General features: G+C 43.7%; 1 protein-coding gene across 1 annotated transcript in view; it reads left to right on the top strand.

Moving 5' to 3' along the window:
• Window positions 1–17,124, top strand: part of SEPTIN11 (septin 11) — a 38,356-nt gene extending 21,232 nt beyond the window's left edge. Inside the window, exons 4-8 of the mRNA XM_015816377.2 lie at window positions 3,438–3,599; window positions 10,600–10,696; window positions 12,046–12,214; window positions 15,250–15,382; window positions 16,933–17,124. Coding sequence (XP_015671863.1) covers window positions 3,438–3,599; window positions 10,600–10,696; window positions 12,046–12,214; window positions 15,250–15,382; window positions 16,933–17,124 — 753 coding nt within the window. The remainder of the gene's footprint in view (window positions 1–3,437; window positions 3,600–10,599; window positions 10,697–12,045; window positions 12,215–15,249; window positions 15,383–16,932) is intronic.
• Window positions 17,125–22,357: the final 5,233 nt, after the last annotated feature.

Raw genomic sequence — 22,357 nt, 5'->3', positions numbered from 1 at the left:
CCATGGATGATTTTAAAGTAAATATCGCTACCGTGTTTTCCCTTGCTAACATTCTTTTTAAGCAAGAAATCCGCAAACTCTTAATTTGGTAGCCACTTTTTGTACTTTTTCAGCGGTATGGCATTTTTGCTTGAGATCTGAAAACGAGAACCAATCTCCAAGTGCAATTCTGCCACAGATTTATACAGAGGCATAAATCCTACATCGGTGGTTTATTTTCCTAGCGTGAAGTTTGCCCTTTTAAAATGTAGCTGTACGCTAATTACTTCCACTCAAGTGGAGACCACAGTTCAGAATAACATAAAGCATGTGTATCTTGGATGGTAACTTAGAGTGGAAGAGAGATTGGATTCATAAAAGGATCTGTTGTGCAGTTCAGTCAAAGCAAGCATGACCAATATTGGGGCACAAGATTAAAGCGGGAAGATCTGGATTACATACTAAAACAATGCATCCACTTGGTGTTGGCTTTAAAAGGAAGATGGATGAACTCATGGATGACCATCAGCCTTGAAGAGTTATTGTTCCTTCGAAGTTGAGGAAATATGTTCCCAGAACAATAGTGGGAGAAGGATATGTCTCATTTTCTGCCGGTAAGGACCAAAGAGGCATCTGGTTGCACACTGTGAGAAATAAAACTGAAGAAGTATTAATCAAGAACATTTTAGACTGCGCAGAAATGGATAGATTGACTTTACAGATTAAAGAGAAAGAAAACTCAGTTTACTTTAGAACATGGGATAACTTTTATCAATGGCTAGAAAAACGAATCAGAGAGAAAGGATTGTGACATGTAATTTTGAATACATATTAGTAAGAAGTACGTCATGGAGTGATTAATCAATATTGCTTATGCTAATTAACCATATCTATTACTGTTATCTGTTACTATATATCTATTACTGCTATTTAAATATATGTACCCAGACAATATGCTGTTTGCTAAATGTTGAAAATGTTACCTGGAGAAACTCTAACCCTAACCCTGACCCCAACCCAAACCCTAATTCCAACCCTGACCCCATTCTATTCCCAACCCTATAAAAACTAATAAAACTTTTTTTTTAAAAAAAGAAAGAAATAAAATGTTGGGCCATGATGGGTCTTGACCTGATCCAGCAGGACTGCTGCTATGTTCTTAAGTAACCCATAATGGGGCTGAGCATTATTTCCGTCCTAGTTTAATTAAAGCATGAGTTGCTTCCAGATTTGATTGAAAGTTGGGGAGGAGACACTTCAGTGCATGTAGAGAGCCAAACTGAATATTGTATCACATCTCTGTATAGATGGAATCCAGCCGCTCTTTCTCAGCTGCAGTAGTCCTTCATACCATATTATACCTCTGTTCAGATTCGTGCCCGGAAATTAAAAAGCAAGGGAAGATGTCAGTTGTCCAGTATAACTTAGCATGAAGGGAGCTTTCATGATTGTCTACTTCACGTGGCCAACAACATGATCCAGCCAGCTTAATAAACATGATTATTTTCAGAGTCTCCATGAATCTTACTCTGCAGGTAGTCTTCCACTTACAACAGTTCATTTAGTGACCATTCAAAGGCACAACGGCACTGAAAAAGGTGACTTAACGACCGTTTTTCACACTTACGACCGTTGCAGCATCCCTATGGTGACATGATCAAAATTTGCTTGGCAACTGACTCATATTTATGACGGTCACAGTGTCCCGGGGTCATGTGATCCCCTTTTGTGAGCTCCTGACAAGCAAAGTCAATGGGGAAGCCAGATTCACTTAACCACTGCGTTGCTAACTTGATTGATTCACTTAATAACTGGGGCAAGAAAGGTCATAAAATGGGGCACTCCCTTGCAATTTTCTTGCCTTTTTTGAATCCTCCAAGGACTCGGGGTAGAGACACCGTTGTGCTTTTATCTTTTTCTTAAAAAGTGTAATCTATATAAAGGAGGTCCTTGACTTATGACCAATCGCTTAGCAACCGTACAAGGTTACAACGGACCTCCCAAAAGGTACTAATGTGGGATTTTGAAGTTCCCACTATCCCCTCCCAGTTGCAGCCAGCTCATTGCATTTTGGCTGCTGGGCTGTCAACCCACATTAACAGCTGTTTGCCGTGTCCTTTGGTCACATGACCACGATTTGCAATGTGTTTTGCCAGGTATGTCTAGTTTAATGAAGAGAAGGACGAGGGGGGACAGGATAGCAGCGTTCCAATATCTCAGGGGCTGCCCCAAAGAAGAGGGAGTCAAGCTATTCTCCAAATCACCTGAAAGCAGGACAAGAAGCAGTGGATGGAAACTAACCAAGGAGAGAAGCAACCTAGAACTAAGGAGAAACTTCCTGATAGTTAGAACAATTAACCAGTGGAACAACCTGCCTCCAGAAGTGGTGAATGCTCCAACACTGAAGGCTTTTAAAAAAGAGACTGGACAGCCATTTGTCTGTAATGGTCTAGGGCAGTGATGGCAAACCTTTTAGAGACCGAGTGCCCAAACTGCAACCCAAAACCCACTTATTTATCACTGGGTGCCAGGTGGATGTGGCCCACTGGATGGGCGTGGCTGTGGTGGTCATGGCAGATTGGGTGGGTGTGGCCAAGCTGGGCGTGATCACCTCAATGTTGCTCGTGGGGAGGGACGCCTGTGGGGGCCGGGCAGGGTTGGGGGAGATCCAGGGGGTCTCTGGCAGGTGGGGCGGTGGGCAGGAGGCTCGTCCTGCGGGGTGAGGCACGAGGCAAGGTGAGGCAGGGTGGGGGTGCCATTGTCACAGGGCAAGGTGAGGCAGGGGCCGGGGCGGCTGCTGTCTGACACCATCGGCCCCTGCACACAGAGGCCAGCGAGCGCATGGGTGCTGGGATGCATCCAGCCATGTGGGACCTCGGCGAGTTAGTGGGCAGCTGGTTGAAGAGGGACAGTTGCCATCTCTGGGGCATGGCGAGCATGCCCACAGAGAGGGCTCTGAGTGGTTCGCCACCACTGGTATAGGGTTTCCTGCCTGAGCAGGGGGTTGGACTAGATGACCTCCAAGGCCCCTTCCAACATTATTATTGTTGTTGTTGTTGTTGTTGTTGTTGTTATTATTATTATTATTATTATTATTATTATTATTATTATTATTATTATTATTATTATTATTAAACTCGTGTTTACTTCTGGTGACCAGCCAAAATACAATGAATTCGCTTACTGAGGACAATGAATTCACTTAATAACCACGGTGATTCGCTTAATAACCAGTATAAAAAAAATTGTAAAATCAAGTCGGTCACGTGATGACCCTTTTAATGATCGGCATGACTTACAGCCATCATTCTGGGCTCAATTACGGTCGTAAATTGAAGACTACCATGATCTACTTACCTGTATTTGTATTTTTATTTATGTGCTCATTAGGGTAGCTTTCCTTTCTTCTTCTGCCATCCCCAGGAACTGATGCAGCATAATTATCCTTTGTTTTGCAGGTGAACATTATCCCAATCATAGCCAAGGCCGACACCATTGCGAAAAACGAGTTACATAAATTCAAAAGCAAAATCATGAGTGAGCTAGTCAGCAACGGGGTCCAGATCTACCAGTTTCCCACGGACGAAGAAACAGTGGCTGAGATTAACGCCACCATGAGTGTAAGTCTTAACTTCCTTTCTATCTTCCAAATGTACCTTTGGATAGATCAGGGGTCTTCAAACTTGGCCCTTTTATGACTTGTGGACTTCAACTCCCAGAATTCCTCAGCCAGGCACGTGTGCCTGGCTGAGGAATTCTGGGAGTTGAAGTCCACAAGTCATAAAAGGGCCAGGTTTGAAGACCCCTGGGATAGATGGTTGCATTGATATTTTATATACATATATATACTTCTGAAGCCAATACATCTTGAATTTTACACATTCTATCCGTGTCCATGTGTATAAACTGAAGGAGCACAGTGAAAATCTGGGAACTAAACTTACATGTAAAGAAGACCAAACTAAATACAGCAATTGCAAGAACCAGATTTAGACCTGACAGTGAAGATATGAAACACAGCTTCTGCCTTTTAGGATCAACCATCAACAGAAAAGAAAGAAGCAGCCACAAAATACATCACAGGCAGAATCATTATTAATTCACTGAGTCTGTTGTGAAGATTTACTATTTGACCATGTGGACCTATCACAGTGGTGGCGAACCTATGGCCACGGGTGCCAGAGGCGGCACTCAGAGCCCTATCTGTGGGCACGCGCGCCATTGCCCCAGTCCTAGGCCTTCAGCTGGGTTTTATAAAACCTTTTCGCTTTAGGTCTCCGCTGCCATCTGCAAAAAAAAAAAAGGTTCAATCAATCAGTCAATTTCAACTTCTTGGGGGAAAAAAAAGATCTTGCAAAGTTGGAATTGATTGATTGAACTTTTTAGTCCCACCCTGTCTGCCATTACCACTGCAGCCCCGCCCACCCAATGGGCCACACCCACCCAATTGGCCACACCCAGCCAATGGGCCACACCCACCCGGCACCTGATGATGCATAAGTGGGTTTTGGGTTGCAGTTTGGGCACTCGGTCTCTAAAAGGTTCGCCATCACTGACCTATCATTTGGCCAGTCTGTGGAGGGGGAGACTTAACAATCCTTGACTTACAGTCGTTCATTTAGTGACTTTGAAGTTACAACAGCACTGAAAAAAGTGAATTATGAACATTTTTCCACGACCATTGCAGCATCCCCATGGTCACGTGATCAAAATTTGGATGCTTGCCAACTGACTCATCTTTACGACGGTTGCACTGCATTCTTCATGTGGTCCCCTTTTGTGACCTTCTGACCAGCAAAATCAATGCAGAAACCAGATTCGCTTAACAGCCGTGTTACTAACTTAACAACTGCAGTGATTCACTTAACAACTCTGGCAAGAAAGTTCATAAAATGGGGCAAAACTCACTGAACAACTGTCTTGCTTAGCAGGGAAAATTTTGGGTTCAGCTTTAGTCGTAAGTCGAGGGCCACCTGTTACAGCCTTTTCTTCAGTCGCTCCGAAGGACATAGTAGCAAAGCAGCTGAAATGTATAAAGGTGACACCTGAATGAATAAGGTGAAGTTTTGGTTACCTGAAAGACATACTTTGAAATTGGTTCGGGTCACGTACTTTCATGTTGTACAGCCAGGAAAGTTGGCACTTTCAGAGGGAGACTGAGAGCAGGCAAGAAAATACCACAAAAATACCAGTTGCAATTATCCCACGGATTGTGGGCCAAAGTCTTGACCCACCCATATACTCAGTTCTTAACCCAGCTTATGAAAATGGATACGGCTGCCAACGTGCTCAAAATGGAAACCGGCTCAGAACTGAAAACTTCCGGATCAAAAAGGCACCTGGAAGACTCTCCAGAGACACAAATGTCACTTCATCTGCATTTGGGGTTTCTGTTCAAAATATACAATATCCTAGAAGGGGAGAAAAAAAATAAATCCCAAATATATACTTTATGGCTTCCCTGGCGAAGCTGGAGATGTCACTTCTACTTTAGGCAGAGGTTGTTTACTGCAAATTCCCAAACCTCCAGCGTGGTTTTGAGGTTTCGGTTTGAAGCTTAAGAAACGGAGGAAATTAATTGTAGACCAGATCAGGCTTTGAGGAGTGTGTATGAGAGAGAGAGGGAGAGTGTGTGTAATTTGAAACTGCAGCAAGGAATTAATTGCGTGCTTAAAAAAATATATATCAGTGGCTTTGGGCCAACTCTACTCTTCTGGGTGTTGTCACAAACCTTTCTAATTAAATATATATGAATATATATATGAATGTGTGTGTGTGTGTGTGTGTGTTCTTGCCAAAGAGGTCAGAGAGTGTTCACATAAAGAATAATAGGTTCAATGAAAGTTTTCAGAAAACAATCAAAATTTTATATAAAGTGACAATCAAAGTGAAACCTCTTTAAAAGGCAGTGTAGCAGTGGCAGTTCTCTTTAAGTATGCAAGTGAACAACATGTTGAAATTGTGAGTTAAAAAAATAGACAATGTGGAGGCCAGGTGTGGTGCGTGATGCATCATTGGGAAGGTCCTTGCACATTTTATTTTACTAAATGTATCCCGCCTTTATTATTTTTTACAAACAACTCATGCAAGTGGGGTCCCACCCAGACCCGTCCCAAATTATGTACATTAGTAATCTATGTGGTAATGGAATATAAATGTCCTGAAGACTGGTTGGGTCCCTCTTTTCTGCAACGTTAATAAAACGACAAGCGACAAACAAAAACACGGTCTGAGCCATGCAAGCTTTAATCTTTGCTACTGACATTTGCAAGAACCCGCCCAAAGGTTTTAAATCAAACCATCTTTGGCACTTCCAATCATATGACATACAGACTGCAACTTATATATATCAGTGATGGCAAACCCTTTTAGAGACCAAATGCCCCAAAACCACCCCTGCCCACCCCCACTCTGCACCCCACTCACTCGCATGGCCACCCACTCCCTCCATGGCCCACCGCAGATCACCCAGGCAGCCCAGCAGCGCCATGGTGGCCATGCCCTCTGCCCATGCCCTGCAGCATCATCTGCGTGTGACAGGGCATGAGGACAAGGAGCCTTGTCCCCGCTGCCTAGCTGCCATGCCCTTGGCTGTGCTGCTCTGTGTGGACCGCGCTCGGGGGCTACTCTCCTCGGGGGGGGCAGCTGGTGAGGAGGGGGCCGTGGGGGGAGGCGTGGCTGGGGCGGCCATGCACGTGCCCACAGAGAGGGCTCTGAGTGCCACCTCTGGCACACGTGCCATAGGTTCGCCACCACTGTTATATATGCTTACAATTTCTAGTGCTCCTGTTTTTGTGGCTGAACTGTGACTTTTGATAAATACTGTGCCTGATATATTGCAGGTGCTTTTCTCTGTTGCTCCTTCCATTTCCTTCCTTCCTTCCTTCCTTCCTTCCTTCCTTCCTTCCTTCCTCCCTCCCTCCCTCCCTCCTCTCTCTTTCTCATACATATACATGCAGCTTCAACTTACTGCTGATCTGTGGATTCTCCCTCAAATATTGCATTGGCTAGCTGGTTTGAGGACCTTGGCACGCAGACAGGCTCTGCCAGCTTTTTATTACATCCTCTTTTCCTTCCTCTTTTAGTAGAAGGCTATAAAATGGGGTGTGGTGTGGGCCCAGCCTTGACTTCCTTCAATTCACCATAACCGACTTCCTAGGAAAACGTCAACACTCCCTCGTATTATAGACTGTCAGAGTTTAAATTGAACAAGCATGTTCCGAAGCATTAGGAGAGCGAGCAAGCGATGAGGTCTGAACTATTTAAAAATGTAATTTTCATCACCATTCCTTTTCCGGATTCCGGATTCCAGATGAAGAAGCTTGTGCTTGCCCACTGCTTATAAAGTTGAGTCGAAGTATTCAGTAACCATATTTCCCAGCAGTAATTCCCGTGATAATTTACGGCTATGTGAAAGTTTCATGGAAGGAAGGATGCATAACAAAGAAAGGAGTTTTTTGGGGGTTTTTTTTACAAGAAAGAAGTGACAGAATTCCTTTGGGTAGGGCGTGGGCGGGCTCACATGATTTAAGTTACCGATCTTAATTTGTAATATTCTTCGGAAAAGATGTTATTCTTGCCGTCATTCTCTGAAGCACACGGAATGATAAAAAGCGTAGTTTCTCCCTGCCTTGAGAATCCACTTCTTAAAAAATGGTCAACGGTCATTTTAAGCAAGCAAAGATAGCTTGAAAGGGCTTGATCCAGTTGCTCCTTGAAACATTTTCAGAACATCAGGCCATTTTTTCATTTTTGCTCTTCTTTGCCCCTCCCCGTGGGACTGATCATGGGTGGTGTGTGCTGTAATTAACTCTCTCCAGATATTGTTGCATAATGCAATTAGGGTTGTAATGAACTCCGGGGAGAAGAAGCTGTTTTGATCTCAAGCCTACTGTCACTGATACTCACCCCCTTCAAAGACTACAGCTGTATTCCAGAGATGCTTTAACCCCCAAAAAGCCAGCACAGTGTCCTGAATGTTGCCTTTTTCTCCACCCAGCTCTTTCTTAAAGGAAACCCTTTTTGGCAGGAGATCACAAAACCATCGTGTTTGCTCTGGGTGGTGTGCAAAACGTTTGAGTGACTTCAAATTCAACAGGCCACACTTTCAACTCTGAGACCATTCATTAGGTCGCAGAATGCCCTCTTTCATTCCCAAAATAATAATAAACAGCTGCCTCAAACACGGGACCGCTATTTTGAACCTTTAAAACAAATGTTTTCAAGTAAAAGTGAGATTTTATTTTTCCTCTACCGAATAACAGAGTTGGAAAGACCATGGAGGTCTTCTAGTCCATCCTATGCCATTTCAGACAAATGGCTATCTAATCTATTCTTTAAAACGTCCAGTGATGGCCCAGCCATTCAGAATGTCTGCCCCAAACAAATAACTTTGGGTTGTCCTATACCCGTGGTGGTGAACCTATGGCAGGTGTGCCATAGGTGGCACGCAGAGCCCTCTCTGTGGGCACGGGCGCCGTCATCCCAGTCCTAGGCCTTCAGCTGGGTTTTATAAAACTTTTTCACTTTAGGCCTCCGCCACCCTGTGCAAAAAAAAAAGTTCAATCAATCAATTTCAACTTCTCACAGGAAAAAAAAAAAGACCTCCCAAAGTTGGAATTGATTGATTGAACTTTTTAGTCCCACCCAGTCTGCCGTTACCACTGCAGCCACGCCACCCAATGGGCCACACCCACCTGGCACCTGAGGATACATAAGTGGGTTTTGGGTTGCAGTTTGGGCACTCAGTCTCTACAAGGTTCACCATCACTGTCCTATACTCACTTTAACTGGGCTCAGTGGTTAAAGGCACTGAGCTTCTCAGCTGGAAAGCCGACAGCTCAGATTCAAGATCTGAGCACTGTGCGATGGGACGAGCTCCCGTTCCTTGCCCCAGCTCCTAGCAGTTCAAAAGCATGCAAATGTGAGTAGAGAAATAGGTACCACTTCAGTGAGAAGATAACAGTGTTCCATGTGCCTCAGCATATAGTCATGCTGGCCACATGGCCACTGAAATGTCTTCCGACAACGCTGGCTCCCTTGGCTAAGAAACGGAGATGGGCACTACCCCCTAGAGACGGACATGACTGGATGTTGTTGTTAGTTGCGACGTCGTGTCCGACCCATCGCAACCCCATGGACAACGTTCCTCCAGACTTTCCTGTCCTCTACCATCTTCAGGAGTCCATTTAAGCTCATGCCTACTGCTTTAGTGACTCCATCCAGCCACCTCATTCTCTGTCGTCCCCTTCTTCTCTTGCCCTCCATCTTTCCCAGCGTTAGGCTCTTCTCCAGTGAGTCCTTCCTTCTCATTAGGTGGCCAAAGTACTTGAGCTTCAACTTCAGGATCTGCCCTTCTAAAGAGCAGTCAGGGTTGATCTCTTCTAGGACTGACCGGTTTGATTGACTTGCAGTCCAGGGGACTCGCAGGAGTCTTCTCCAGCACCATAGTTCAAAGGCCTCCATTCTTTATGACTGGATAGGGTAAACCTCTACCTTTATACCCACTTTAAACTTTCCCAAACTAGATGAGATCATCTCACCTGGATTCAGAGGGTCTCTAAAGGTCCAAAACTAATGTCTGAATGCAGGAGTGGGCCAAGGTCAGGAAAGGAGACTGAATCCTGGGGTAGTGTTTGGTTGGAAGGGAATGAATAGCTTGGCTTTTCAGAACTGAGCTGGGCTCCTTCTGATGGATGAGTGGCATCGCTCAAGAGTGGCACAAAATCAGCCCCAGCAATGAGGGCACCTTTCATAATCCCTGTGGGGTCTTTGGTGCTCTCCGAGCTTGGTTTTTTTCTTGCAGACATTTCATTACCCACCTAGGTAGCAATATCAGTGCAAGAAGGGAGTGGGGTTTGCTCTGATTCAGGCTGTTTTTGGAATACCTGACCTGTCTTTGTTGTTGTTCGTTGCGAAGTCGTGTCTGACCCATCGCGACCCATGGACAACGTTCCTCCAAGCCTTCCTGTCCTCTACCATCTTCTGGAGTCCATTTAAGCTCATGCCTACTGCTCCAGTGACTCCATCCAGCCACCTCATTCTCTGTCGTCCCCTTCTTCTCTTGCCCTCCGTCTTTCCCAGCATTAGGCTCTTCTCCAGTGAGTCCTTCCTTCTCATTAGGTGGCCAAAGTACTTGAGTTTCAACTTCAGGTTCTGGCCTTCTAAAGAGCAGTCAGGGTTGATCTCCTCTAGGCCTGACCGGTTTGATCGCAAGAGTCTTCTCCAGCACCAGAGTTCAAAGGCCTCCATTCTTTTGCGCTCAGCCTTTCTTACGGTCCAGCTTTCACAGCCATACATTGCAACTGGGAAAACCATGGCCTTGACTATACATACTTTTGTTGGCAGGGTGATGTCTCTGCTTTTTAGTATGCTGTCTAGATTTGCCATAGCTTTCCTTCCCAGGAGCAAGCGTCTTTTAATTTCTTGGCTGCAGTCCCCATCTGCGGTGATCTTGGAGCCCAGGAAGATAAAATCTGTCACTACCTCCATTTCTTCCCCATCTCTTTGCCAGGAATTGAGAGGGCCAGATGCCATGATCTTGGTTTTCTTAATGTTGAGTTTCAAGCCCACTTTTGCACTCTCCTTCTTCACCCGCATCTTATGTCACTCTAATTGCAGGTCCATCTCCCATTTGCCGTGGTTGGCAGCACCGAAGAAGTGAAGATTGGCAATAAAATGGCCAAGGCTAGACAATATCCATGGGGAGTGGTCCAAGGTATGCTGATGGGAACAGATAAAATCTTTAAAGGAGAAGATTTGTAGCTCAGGGGTTGAAATGAGGGGTCCTTGGTGGTCTCTGAGCTTGGTTTTTTTCCTTGCAGACATCTCATTACCCAACTAGGTAACATTATCAGCACAGATGATGTTACCTAGTTTGGGTAATGAAACATCTGCAGGAAAGCAGCCAAGTTCAGACAGCACCAGGAAACCCTCAGATAACCTTTATATGTTTTATATCAATGGTGCAAAAAAATTTAAATTCGGATTGGCAGCTGTCAGCTACAGAAGCAATTTCTTGAGTCAGCAGGAAACCAAAACAACAGATGTGAAGATTGTGGCTGAGATCTGGAGAACTGTATCTGATGGATACCAAGAAAGTTTTTCCCTGCAGATTTCAGTAATAGCACATGGTTTTTTTTAAAATGAGATTCTAATTAGATTATTTTGCCTTTATTGTTAATGAAAGAATTATTAATTGAGATGAATCTAAATTCAGTAAAATAATTAAGGTGAAGCTTTAGTACATTAATCATGACGGACACAAATACAGTCAATTTATATCTGAATAATAGAAGAGATTGACCAATCAATGTAGCTCATTGTCCCAAAAATGCTTTTTTCCAAAGGCAACCGGACTTTGCTTTTCTTGAAGACATTTTGCTTGTCATTCAAGAAGCTTCTTCAGTTATGACTGAATTGAGGAAGGAAGGAAGGAAGGAAGGAAGGAAGGAAGGAAGGAAGGAAGGAAGGAAGGAAAGAAAACAAAAGACAGAAAGAAAGAAAGGAAGGAAGGAAGGAGAGAAAGGAAGGGAGGGAAGGAAGGAAGGAAGAAAGAAAGAGAAAGAAAGAAAGAGAGAAAGAAAGAAAGAAAGAAAAAGAAAGAAAGAAAGAAAGAAAGAAAGAAAGAAAGAAAGAAAGAAAGAAAGAAAGAAAGAAAGAAAGAAAGAAAGAAAGAAAGAAAGAAAGGAAAAACAAAGTCCAGTTACTTTTTGAGAAAGCGTTTTAGGGACAACCATGACCTGGATGACTGAGAATCTCTCTAGATATAAATCTAATACATTATGAATTCTCAAAATATTCCTAAGTCATTTCAACATCTGTAAAGCAGAAGGACTCTTCTACCTCCAGAGCTGTTGATTACTGGAATAATGGAAATCAAACAATTTAAGCTTTTAGAAAAAAAAATTGGGGGGGGAGTAATGGAGAAATTAAGGAGATATGGCAATAAATCCTGGTTTTGATATTTTTGATGAAAAATATTTTTTGTGTGTGTTAGGGAAAAAGAAAATCGGGTTTCTGCCGTATTTTTGATTTACATTTTCACATTTTTTATGAATTTTCTAGTTGAAAACGAAAACCACTGTGATTTTGTAAAGTTGCGCGAGATGCTGATCAGAGTCAACATGGAAGACCTGAGGGAGCAAACTCACAGTCGGCATTATGAGCTCTACCGCCGTTGCAAACTGGAAGAGATGGGGTTCAAAGACACGGATCCTGACAGCAAACCTTTCAGGTAAGGAAGGAGCAGGTGAGCTTCCAGACTAACTCAGAAAGAGTGGAGTGGAGTGGAGTGGAAAGTAGAGTAGAGTAGAGTAGAGTAGAGTAGAGTAGAGTAGAGTAGGAAGGAAGGAAGGAAGGAAGGAAGGAAGGAAGGAAGGAAGGAAGGAAGGAATTATGTTGGTCAAAAAATGAATATTCATATAAAACATAGTCTACCATCTGGCAGGATAAGATACCAGATACAGATGTCCTCTCCAGAGCAGGCCTATCATCAGTTTACACTCTGTTGATGAAAGCCCAGATGCGCTGGGCAGGCCACGTTGTAAGGATGCCAGACCATCGCATCCCTAAACAGCTCTTCTATGGTGAGCTGTCTCAAAGAAAGCGATCACACGGGGGACAAAAGAAGCGATACAAAGACATGCTGAAAGCATCTCTCAAGTCCCTGGATATCGACACCATCTCTTGGGAATTTTTGGCGCATGATCGACCGACATGGCGGACCCTGGTTTACCAGGGTTGCCAGACATATGAACACAGAAGGACAATCTTGGCACAAGAGAAGCGAGCACTCCGTAAAGCCAGAGCTGCAAATGCTGAAGCAACAGCGTCCACATTTCTCTGTTCAGTATGTGGCAGAACATTCCGTGCTAACATCGGTCTCATCAGCCATCTACGGACACACCGCTGATGGCCCATAATCCATAAGATGTCAAGGTCTTCATCGCAATCGATGGACGAACAACAGTCTACCATCTACTTGAAAAAATGAATATTCATATAAAATATAGTCTACCATCTACTTGAACAAGATGCTTTATTGGTTTGCTCTACCAAAACAAAACCTGGGTAGGTTTGCCAAGTGACAGATGATTTTTTTTTAATTCCCTACTTTAATTTCACCACCTACTTTGTCTTGTTTTCTTTCTCCTCATCCATGTGGTGAAGCAGTTCCTCATTACAGTCTCTATTTAATGGATCTGGTCTGGAGCCAAACCCTGGTTCCTGTTTCGCTGCCACTGTATCAGCCCATGTTTAATCAGATTCTTATGAGCTTGTTTTTCCTCCCCCAACAGTTCCCACACAATAAACAATATTATGTTCTTTAATTGAGGCAAAGGAATATCTATACCATTCCCTTGGATTCAGTTGCTGACATGCAGCACCAGATACAACTGTCTGATTCCAATTAGATGTATATACATAGTGTTTTACATTTCTTCAGTTATTCAGATAATTGCTGTCTCTTCAAATAAAAATTCCTCATTTCCTTGAATTGGCTGCGTTTATGCACTGTGCAAAATGATAACAGGATGATGGATATGAAAGAGGGTATTGAAGCCAACAGAGCAAGATTTACTGTATGCCCCAGGACTGGAATTCAAATTATTCCAATTAAAATAGGAAGCAACTCTTTTAACAACTACTGTACATATTTAGAAGAATAAGTCTGGAGGCATCCATAAATTAAACTAGTTATGCAAATGGCAACTGTGTAAGGTGACGATAAAAGATAGAAACTCACATGTATTATTTTTATTCCATTTCAACTTAATATACATGAGTTCATCCTCCTCCTCCTCTCTTCCTTAATTCGTATATTAACTAATTTATTATTTTTCCCTTCCTGTCACATTAACAATCACTGCAATCTTTGAAGGAATTTGTGAAGCACCCCCTCAGATTGTAGGTTTACCGAAATAAATCAAGGCGACCAATTACAGATTTAAGTTCTCTGTGCTGCTAATTTAGTATCACGCAAGCCAGTTTGGTGTAGTAGTTAAGACACCAAGCTAGAAACTGAACTACGGTGAGTTCTAGTGTCGTCTTAGGCATGTAAACCAGCTGGGTGACTTTGGGCCAATCACCAGGAGTCTGTGAATTCTAGTCCCGCCTTAGGCATGAAAACCAGCTGAGTGACTTTGAGCCAATCACCAGGAGGCTGTGAGTTCTANGTTCTAGTCCCGCCTTAGGCACGAAAACCAGCTGGGTGACTTTGGGCCAATCACCAGGAGTCTGTGAATTCTAGTCCTGCCTTAGGCATGAAAACCAGCTGGGTGACTTTGGGCCAATCACCAGGAGGCTGTGAGTTCTAGTCCCGCCTTAGGCACGAAAACCAGCTGGGTGACTTTGGGCCAATCACCAGGAGACTGTGAGTTCTAATCCCGCCTTAGGCATGAAAACCAGCTGGGTGACTTTGGGCCAATCACCAGGGGACTCTGTGTTCTAGTCCCGCCTTAGGCACGAAAACCAGCTGGGTGACTTTGGCCCAGTCCCTCTCTCTCGGCCCAGCCCACCTCATAGGGTTGTTGTTGAGGAGAAAATAGGTTTGTTCACTGCTTTGACTTATTTATGAAATTAATATTTATAAAAATAATAATAAAGGGATGAAACAGATCTTGAAAATATTGACTGTAGGTATTCAACTTACGATCGGTTGCTTAGCAACTATCTGAAGTTCCGACAGACCTACCTGGGGGGGGTACTTATGATCTGAATTTGAAGAACTTCCAATGGTCAGTGCCTCTTGTGCCCCCACCCTCACCCCTGCAGCCACACGAACACACTTTGGGCTCTTGGCAATTGGAACCACATGTTCCAATATCTCAGGGGCTGCCCCAAAGAAGAGGGAGTCAAGCTAGTCTCCAAAGTGCCGGAAGGCAGGACAAGAAGCAATGGATGGAAACTAATCAAGGAGAGAAGCAACCTAGAACTAAGGAGAAACTTCCTGATAGTTAGAACAATTAATCAATGGAACAACCTGCCTCCAGAAGTGGTGAATGCTCCAACACTGGAAGTTTTTAAGAAGAGACTGGACAGCCATTTGTCCGAAATGGTGTAGGGTTTCCTACCTGAGCAGGGGGTTGGACTAGATGACCTCCAAGGTCCCTTCCAACTTTATTATTATTATTATCATTCTAAATTTTTTTCACAATGATCACTGCTGGTGTTAAAGGTGGTTCTTTTTTTTTTTCTTCCTTCCTTCCCTCCCTCTTCCTCTCATCACTTCCAACCGTTCCCTTTGGGGGTTGTCATGTTGGAAACAAGCCTGCAAGAAACCTACGAAGCCAAGAGAAATGAATTTCTGGGTGAGCTACAGAAGAAAGAAGAAGAAATGAGGCAGATGTTTGTCATGAGAGTAAAGGAGAAAGAAGCGGAGCTGAAGGAAGCAGAAAAAGATGTAAGTAGAGGAAAAAGGGAATGAAGGTCAGATGTTAGGTCAGGGATCTTCAAACCTGACCCTTTTATGACTTGTGGACTTCAACTCCCAGAATTCCTCAGCCAAGCACGCGTGCCTGGCTGGGGAATTCTGGGAGTTGAAGTCCACAAGTCATAAAAGGGTCAAGTTTGAAGACCCCTGTGTTAGATGGTTGAGGAACCTCAACCAATGGGCCTTCACTCCCTTTTTTTGCTTGGAGGGGGGGGGAAACTACTGTTGAAATTTTTCCTAAAGCAGATAGATCCAAAGAGAAAAACACAAGTGATTTGAAAGCCTAAACTGGGTTGTGATCTGCATTTTGACATCTGCATTCTTTGTGCCTTTTGGATAAATCAATATCTAGAAGAGCATCTCTTGTTAGTACTTAACCCAAAAGCTGGGAAAGGACTGGCATGCGACAGAATGAAGTAAGTTGAAGATAATACTTTATTGATCAAATCTATTTATAGTTGTTCAATTACATGGTGCTCAAAAAGGTATATATTCTGTTGCCCTCTGACCTTGAAGAGGGCAACAGAGTATATACCTTATATCAGGGGTCTTCAAACTTGGCCCTTTTATGACTTGTGGACTTCAACTCCCAGAATTCCTCAGGCAGGCACGCTGGCTGAGGAATTCTGGGAGTTGAAGTGCACAAGTCATAAAAGGGCCAAGTTTGAAGCCCCCTGCCTTATCTATATAAATAAAAATGTAAATGTTCGTTTGTTCAAAATCTTAAATCTCCGAAAGTTCTTCACCTATTGCTTTGAAATTTTTGACACAACATTGCATTCAAATACGCACATGTTTTTATATACCAATGTTATATAGATGTCACACCTGTGACAGGTAAAAACATGCTTTTTTTGAAAAACAGCGCCATCTGTTGGACGTAAAAGCAACACACGCTTTTACCAGACTGAGCCACAGCAACGCGTGGCTGGGTACAGCTAGTTCTATATATATTATAACCTTAGCATGGCTAATACAAATAGTTCTTCACTTACAACCGTTCATTTAGTGACCATTTGAAGTTACAAGGGTACTGAGAAAAGTGACATGGTCACTTTTCACACTTACGACCGTTGCAGTATCCCTGTGGTCCCATGATCAAAATTCAGACGCTTGGTTACTGACTCATTTTTATGACCTTTGCAGTGTCCCGGAGTCATGTAACCCTCTTTTGCGAGCTTCTGACAAACAAAAATCAATGGGGATGCCAGATTCCACTTCACTACTTACTAACTAATTCAGCAGCTGCAGACATTCACTTAACAATTGTGGCAAGAAAGCCTGTAAAATGGGGCCACAACTTCTTGACCATCCGCCTCGCTTAGCAACAAAGGTTTTCGGCTTAATTGTGGTCGTAAGTTGAGGACTACCTGTACATATTGACGAATTTCCCACCTGAGGTCCTGAATTTCCCAGTACGAGCCATTATGGTCCTCGCTCTCCCCTCCTTCAGTTTCTGTTGTTGTTTCCTTTGTCCAGTAACTGCCTGTCTTCTCTCTTTTGCTCTTCCATCTGAGCAGCTTCACGAGAAGTTTGACCACCTAAAGAGGACTCACCAAGAGGAGAAGAAGAAGGTGGAAGACAAGAAGAAGGAACTCGAGGAGGAGCTGAACAACTTCCAAAAGAAGAAGGCAGCAGCTCAACTACTACAATCACAGGGTCAACAGGCTGGCTCTCAACCCACTAAGAAGGACAAGGACAAGAAAAAGTAAGCCGTTGTCCAAGATTCAGCTCTGTGGGCTTCTGTTCCAGTGTGCTGTCTCCTGTTGCATGTCTGTATTTGTTTCTTCCCATTATCAGACTGGAAACTGGGCTCCCCCACTCCTAAACCCAGACTGAATATTTTTTGTTTTTTGAAACACTATTTTTCCAAGCGAAAAGAGGGATGGGGATGGGAGGGAACAGGGTTTTGACTTTATTTTTTAATATACCTGAAATATTTTTTGACTATTTTTTTTAAAACGAGACGGGGAAGCAGAGACCAAAAGCCAAGCCAGGAAATGGGCTTTAATATACTGTATTAATAGATTTTTGATAACTGACGCAACACCCAATGAGCTGTTGAGCTGTTACTGTCTTCTCTGGTAATGTTCTTAAAAGTGATTACTAACTGTGTAAGGCCCAAAGCAGGAGAGGTTGGTGCAGGGGTGGCATCATCTAGGGCAGGGGTAGTCAACCTTGGCTCTTTTATGACTCGTGGACTTCAACTCCCAGAATTCCTGAGCCAGCACAGGTTGACTACCCCTGATCTAGGGTGTGGTAACTCGGGCGAAGGGTTGGATTCCGGACCTTGGGAAGATGCACTGGATCTCCAAACAAAATTAGAACTACCCGAATTTACCTTACCAATAGTTGAGGAAGAGAAAATTAATAGCTGGGGAGGGAGGGAGGGAAGGTGTGATCCTGTCCAGTATCTTAACTATATCTAATTATTGATTCTTTTTTGTGCCAAAGATTTGGAAAAAAAAAACACACAAGGAACAATGTTTGTAATATCTCTACCTACATTCTGAACTATCTATACCAGGGGTAGGCAACCTTGGCTCTTCTACGACTCGTGGACTTCAACTCCCAGAATTCCTGAGCCAGCCATGCTGAGGGGAAAGGGAGAGGTTTCCAAGCTGAGCCATGCTGGCTCAGGAATTCTGGGAGTTGAAGTCCACCAGTCATAAAAGAGCCAAGGTTGCCTAACCTAGGCCTAGGCCGCTTTATGACACGTGGACTTCAACTCCCAGAATTCCTGAGCCAGCATGGCTCAGCTTGAAAACTCTCTTTTCCCTCAGCATGGCTGGCTCAGGAATTCTGGGAGTTGAAGTCCACCAGTCATAAAAGAGCCAAGGTTGCCTACCCCTGATCTATACGGTATTAATTAAATAATGAAGCACAATATTAGGAAACAGCACAACTCTAATCCTATGAGATGGGCTCCCATTGCACCGTGACACCGATTTGGCGAACAAAACCTGAGGCCTTAGTGACGTGAGAGGGATCCACGTATTTGCTGTGAGATCTTTGGCTCATTCACTGTGGAAGTGGAGCGAAGTCTGGTTAGCAGAATCAGACGGCCCTACGTAGCACGTTGCAAAATTGGATGTACAAGGTTAATCATGCCTTTCTCTTGAATAGAAGCCTACTTGAAGCCCTTGTGCGATGTTAATTTCAAAGGAAGATGGAGTAAAGCATAACTGACCTGATTTTACTCTTACGTTACCCAGGATAACAAGATACTTCCCCTACATTTTTCAGTGCTTTTTCCTCATTCTGATAGCCAATGGAGCTTCACTTAGGTCAGTGGTGGCGAACCTATGGCCACGGGTGCCAGAGGCGGCACTCAGAGCCCTCTCTGTGGGCACGCGCGCCGTCGCCCCAGTCTTAGGCCTTCAGCTGGGTTTTATAAAACCTTTTCGCTTTAGGCCTCCGCGGACGTGTACACACAAAAAAAAGGTTCAATCAATCAATTTCAACTTCTCACGGAAAAAAAAGATATTGCAAAGTTGGAACTGATTGATTGAACTTTTTAGTCCCACCTAGTCTGCCGTGACCACCGCAGCCACACCCACCCAATGGGCCACGCCCACCCAATGGGCCACACCCACCCGGCACCCAACGATGCATAAATGGGTTTTGGGTTGCAGTTTGGGCACTCGGTCTCTAAAAGGTTCGCCATCACTGACTTAGGTTCTTAAGACAGACGTCTCCTTCTCCTTAGATCAGAGTTTCTCAACCGTGGCAATTTGTGGACTTCAACTTCCAGAAATTCTCTGCTAGCATGTTGGCCTAGGGCAGGGGTGCCGGAGGGGGGGAAATTGATTGAAGAGTTTAATTAAAAAGAAATAGAGAGTGCTGTGCATGAGTTCGTTCTCTCTCTCTCTCTCTCCCCTCTCCCCTCCTCTCTCTTTTTCTCTCTCCTACTCTCTCTCTCTTTCTTTCTTTCTCTTCCTCTCTTTCCTCTCCCTCTCTCTCTCTCTTTCCTCTCCCTCCCTCTCTTTTTTCTCTCCCCCTCTCTCTCTCTCTTTCCTCTCGCTCTCTCTCTCCTCCCCTCTCTCCCCTTCTCTCCAATCTTCTGCTCACCTGGCCAGCTGGCTTCACGCTGTTCTCTGACAAGCTGACACACATTCTTATTGGGCTGGCTCTCTCCTGCCCTTGGTCTGCCAGTCCTCTTCCCCCACTCAGTGTGTGTGTGTGTGTGTGTGTGTGTGAGAGAGAGAGAGATAGATAGATAGAGAGAGAGAGAGAGAGAGAGAGAGAGCGCTGCTGCTTGCAGCTTTCTGCTGCTTCCTGCAGAGACGCAGCAAAGGAGGAGCCCTGCCCAATAAGCTTGTCAGCTTGGAGAACAGTGTGGGGCCACTCTCTTTTTTACAGAGAGAGAGAGAGAGAGAGAGAGAGAGAGAGAGAGAGAGAGAGAGAGAGAGAGAGAGAAGGGAAGCGCAAGTGCCTCTGTCTGTCTGTCTGTCTGTCTGTCTGTCTCTCTCTCTCTCTCTCTCTCTTTGCAAATGGCGGAGGGAGACTGGGAGCCGCAGGAGAAGGCTCAAAGAGCCACATGCAGCTCCAGAGCCGCGAGTTGCCAACCCGTGGCCTAGGGAATTTGCGAAATTGAAGTCCAGTCGCCTTAAATTTGCCAAGGTTGGAAAAACCTCGATCTTGCTACCTGGATCAGTTCTCAGAATTCTTAGCAATGAACACGCTGGCTAGGAAACTCTGAGAATTGATGTCGAGGCATAATATTTTACGGAGGCATAATCGTTGTGCTTGTGGTTGAAGAATCAACAGTTTTGTGCAGTGGACATTGGGCAACTTAACTTGTCCCAAACAATGTGCTTTTCAATTTCTTCTTTATGGTTTTTTTTGTCCCATTGGTGTGCTCCTGAAAGACACAAAAGAACTAAAAAGAATGCCAATCATAAATTGATCCATCTGCTCCTGATCATATTTTGAAATGGTGAAAACGGTTTTAAAGGGCAAGAGCATTAAGTGATGCACAAATAGCACCAATAAATGCAAATGTATTTATCTATACCAGGGGTCTTCAAACTTGGCCCTTTTATGACTTGTGGACTTCAATTCCCAGAATTCATCAGCCAGGCACGCGTGCTTGGCTGAGGAATTCTGGGAGTTGAAGTCCACAAGTCATAAAAGGGTCAAGTTTGAAGATCCCTGACCTAACATCTGACCTTCATTCCCTTTTTCCTCTACTTACATCTTTTTCTGCTTCCTTCACCTCCGCTTCTTTCTCCTTTACTCTCATGACAAACATCTGCCTCATTTCTTCTTCTTTCTTCTGTAGCTGAGGAATTCTGGGAGTTGAAGTCCAGAAGTCATAAAAGGGCCAAGTTTGAAGACCCCTGATCTATACTCATGACCTTTATAAAGTGTGACTATGAGCATGACTTGAAGGAGCAATCTAATGTTCTTGAAATGTCATCTCAAAGAAGATATTTCCCTTGCCACAAGTGGCTTTTCTGAGCTGACAAGGCTTGGTTACTTAACAACCCATAGCTGAGTTTGCCAACCTGGGTTCACATTCTTTGCCTTTTGGGCCAATGTGGGTGCCCACAGAGCAGTAAAGAAAATCAAAATGGCAAGCATAACATTCCAAGCAAAGCAACATTTTTTTTTTCATTTGCACCTGAAAAGCAGACAGGGCTTTGATTATTGGTAGTTGTGACTGCCATCTTGACTTTATGTCCTCCCTGCGGACATTCCAACTAGTAGCCATCTAGGAAGCAGCATTGAGGTTAAGAAAACATCTGGATCAGAAGACTGTAGCTGCCTAGTTTCCAACTTACGTTGGTCAATTGAAAAGCATTTTCGTATCCATTCCATTCTTCTCTCTTAAGAGTCCCCAAAATGAATTCCAAGTTGTCTTCCTGCCATATGTAGAATGTAATTAGGTGGTGTCTTTAAGGACTAGAAACTTTCCTAGGACAATTATAAATGTTTGTGGCTAGATGACATTTTTTTTCCAAAAAGGTATAATACTTCTTTGTACGGATATATAGAAGGAGTCAGAATTGTTTTGCCAAATACTTTGAAGTACAAAGGATGCTAGCTAATTGGTGACATTTCTATAAAATGTCAATAACTTCCAAGGTAATATAATACTTCCTTCATTTGTTGATTTAGATTCCCTGGAAGCTTATTCTGCAAAAAAAAAAAAAGTATATGGTATTTAACAAGACATGATGCTTTGTTTTTGGTGGGGCAGACTGCTCTCTGCTGTTAGGAGCTTTCAAAATTGCAAACTGTATAAGGGAGAAAACAAAATTTGTATTGATAGCATCCTTTCCTAAGGAGCAGCGATGAATGTGTAGATGTGAACGTTAACAATTTTTAAATGAAGGATTCTATTTTTGATAACGGCTGTATGTCAATGGCCGTGAGCAAACGTACACACTGGAGCAGTGTGCAAAATGTGTTGGAAGCTCTACCTTTGTAGATTATGATTGTTGTCAAATGAAGGACTCTTTGATGGCACGGATTCTCAAGGAAGAAGCTGTGCATTTGGGTATGTACACATACAGCAGTGTGCAAAACTTTTTGAATTTCCACACTGCTGGTATGGACCGAAAAGGGCTGGAACACTTCCAGTGAGGTCAGAGTCATCGATATAAACATTATCTCTGATTCACATCGATTATGTTTTTTTGATTGATGTATTTATGGGGAAATCCCAGGTTCAGTCCTATTTGCAAATAAAGAATTTAACGCTGGAGATTGTTTCAGTCTGAAAATCATTGCCACAATATTGCATGATTTCAGCCTACATTCAGAGGTGTTCTGTTTGCAACTTCTAGACTTCCCAGCCATTGTGGGTGACAATTCTGGGAGTTTCCAGCACATCTGGAGAAAGATGCCAAGGAAACAGCAGTATCTCATTTCAACTTAGATCCTTTTAGTCTTGTTTTCAATGCCATCTCTTCCCCCCCCCCCCCCATTGCATACAAT

Source organism: Protobothrops mucrosquamatus, unplaced genomic scaffold (assembly GCF_001527695.2).
Source record: "Protobothrops mucrosquamatus isolate PMUCROS unplaced genomic scaffold, P.Mucros_1.0 scaffold440, whole genome shotgun sequence".
NCBI lineage: Eukaryota > Metazoa > Chordata > Lepidosauria > Squamata > Viperidae > Protobothrops > Protobothrops mucrosquamatus.
This window is presented reverse-complemented; position numbering and strand designations above follow the sequence as displayed.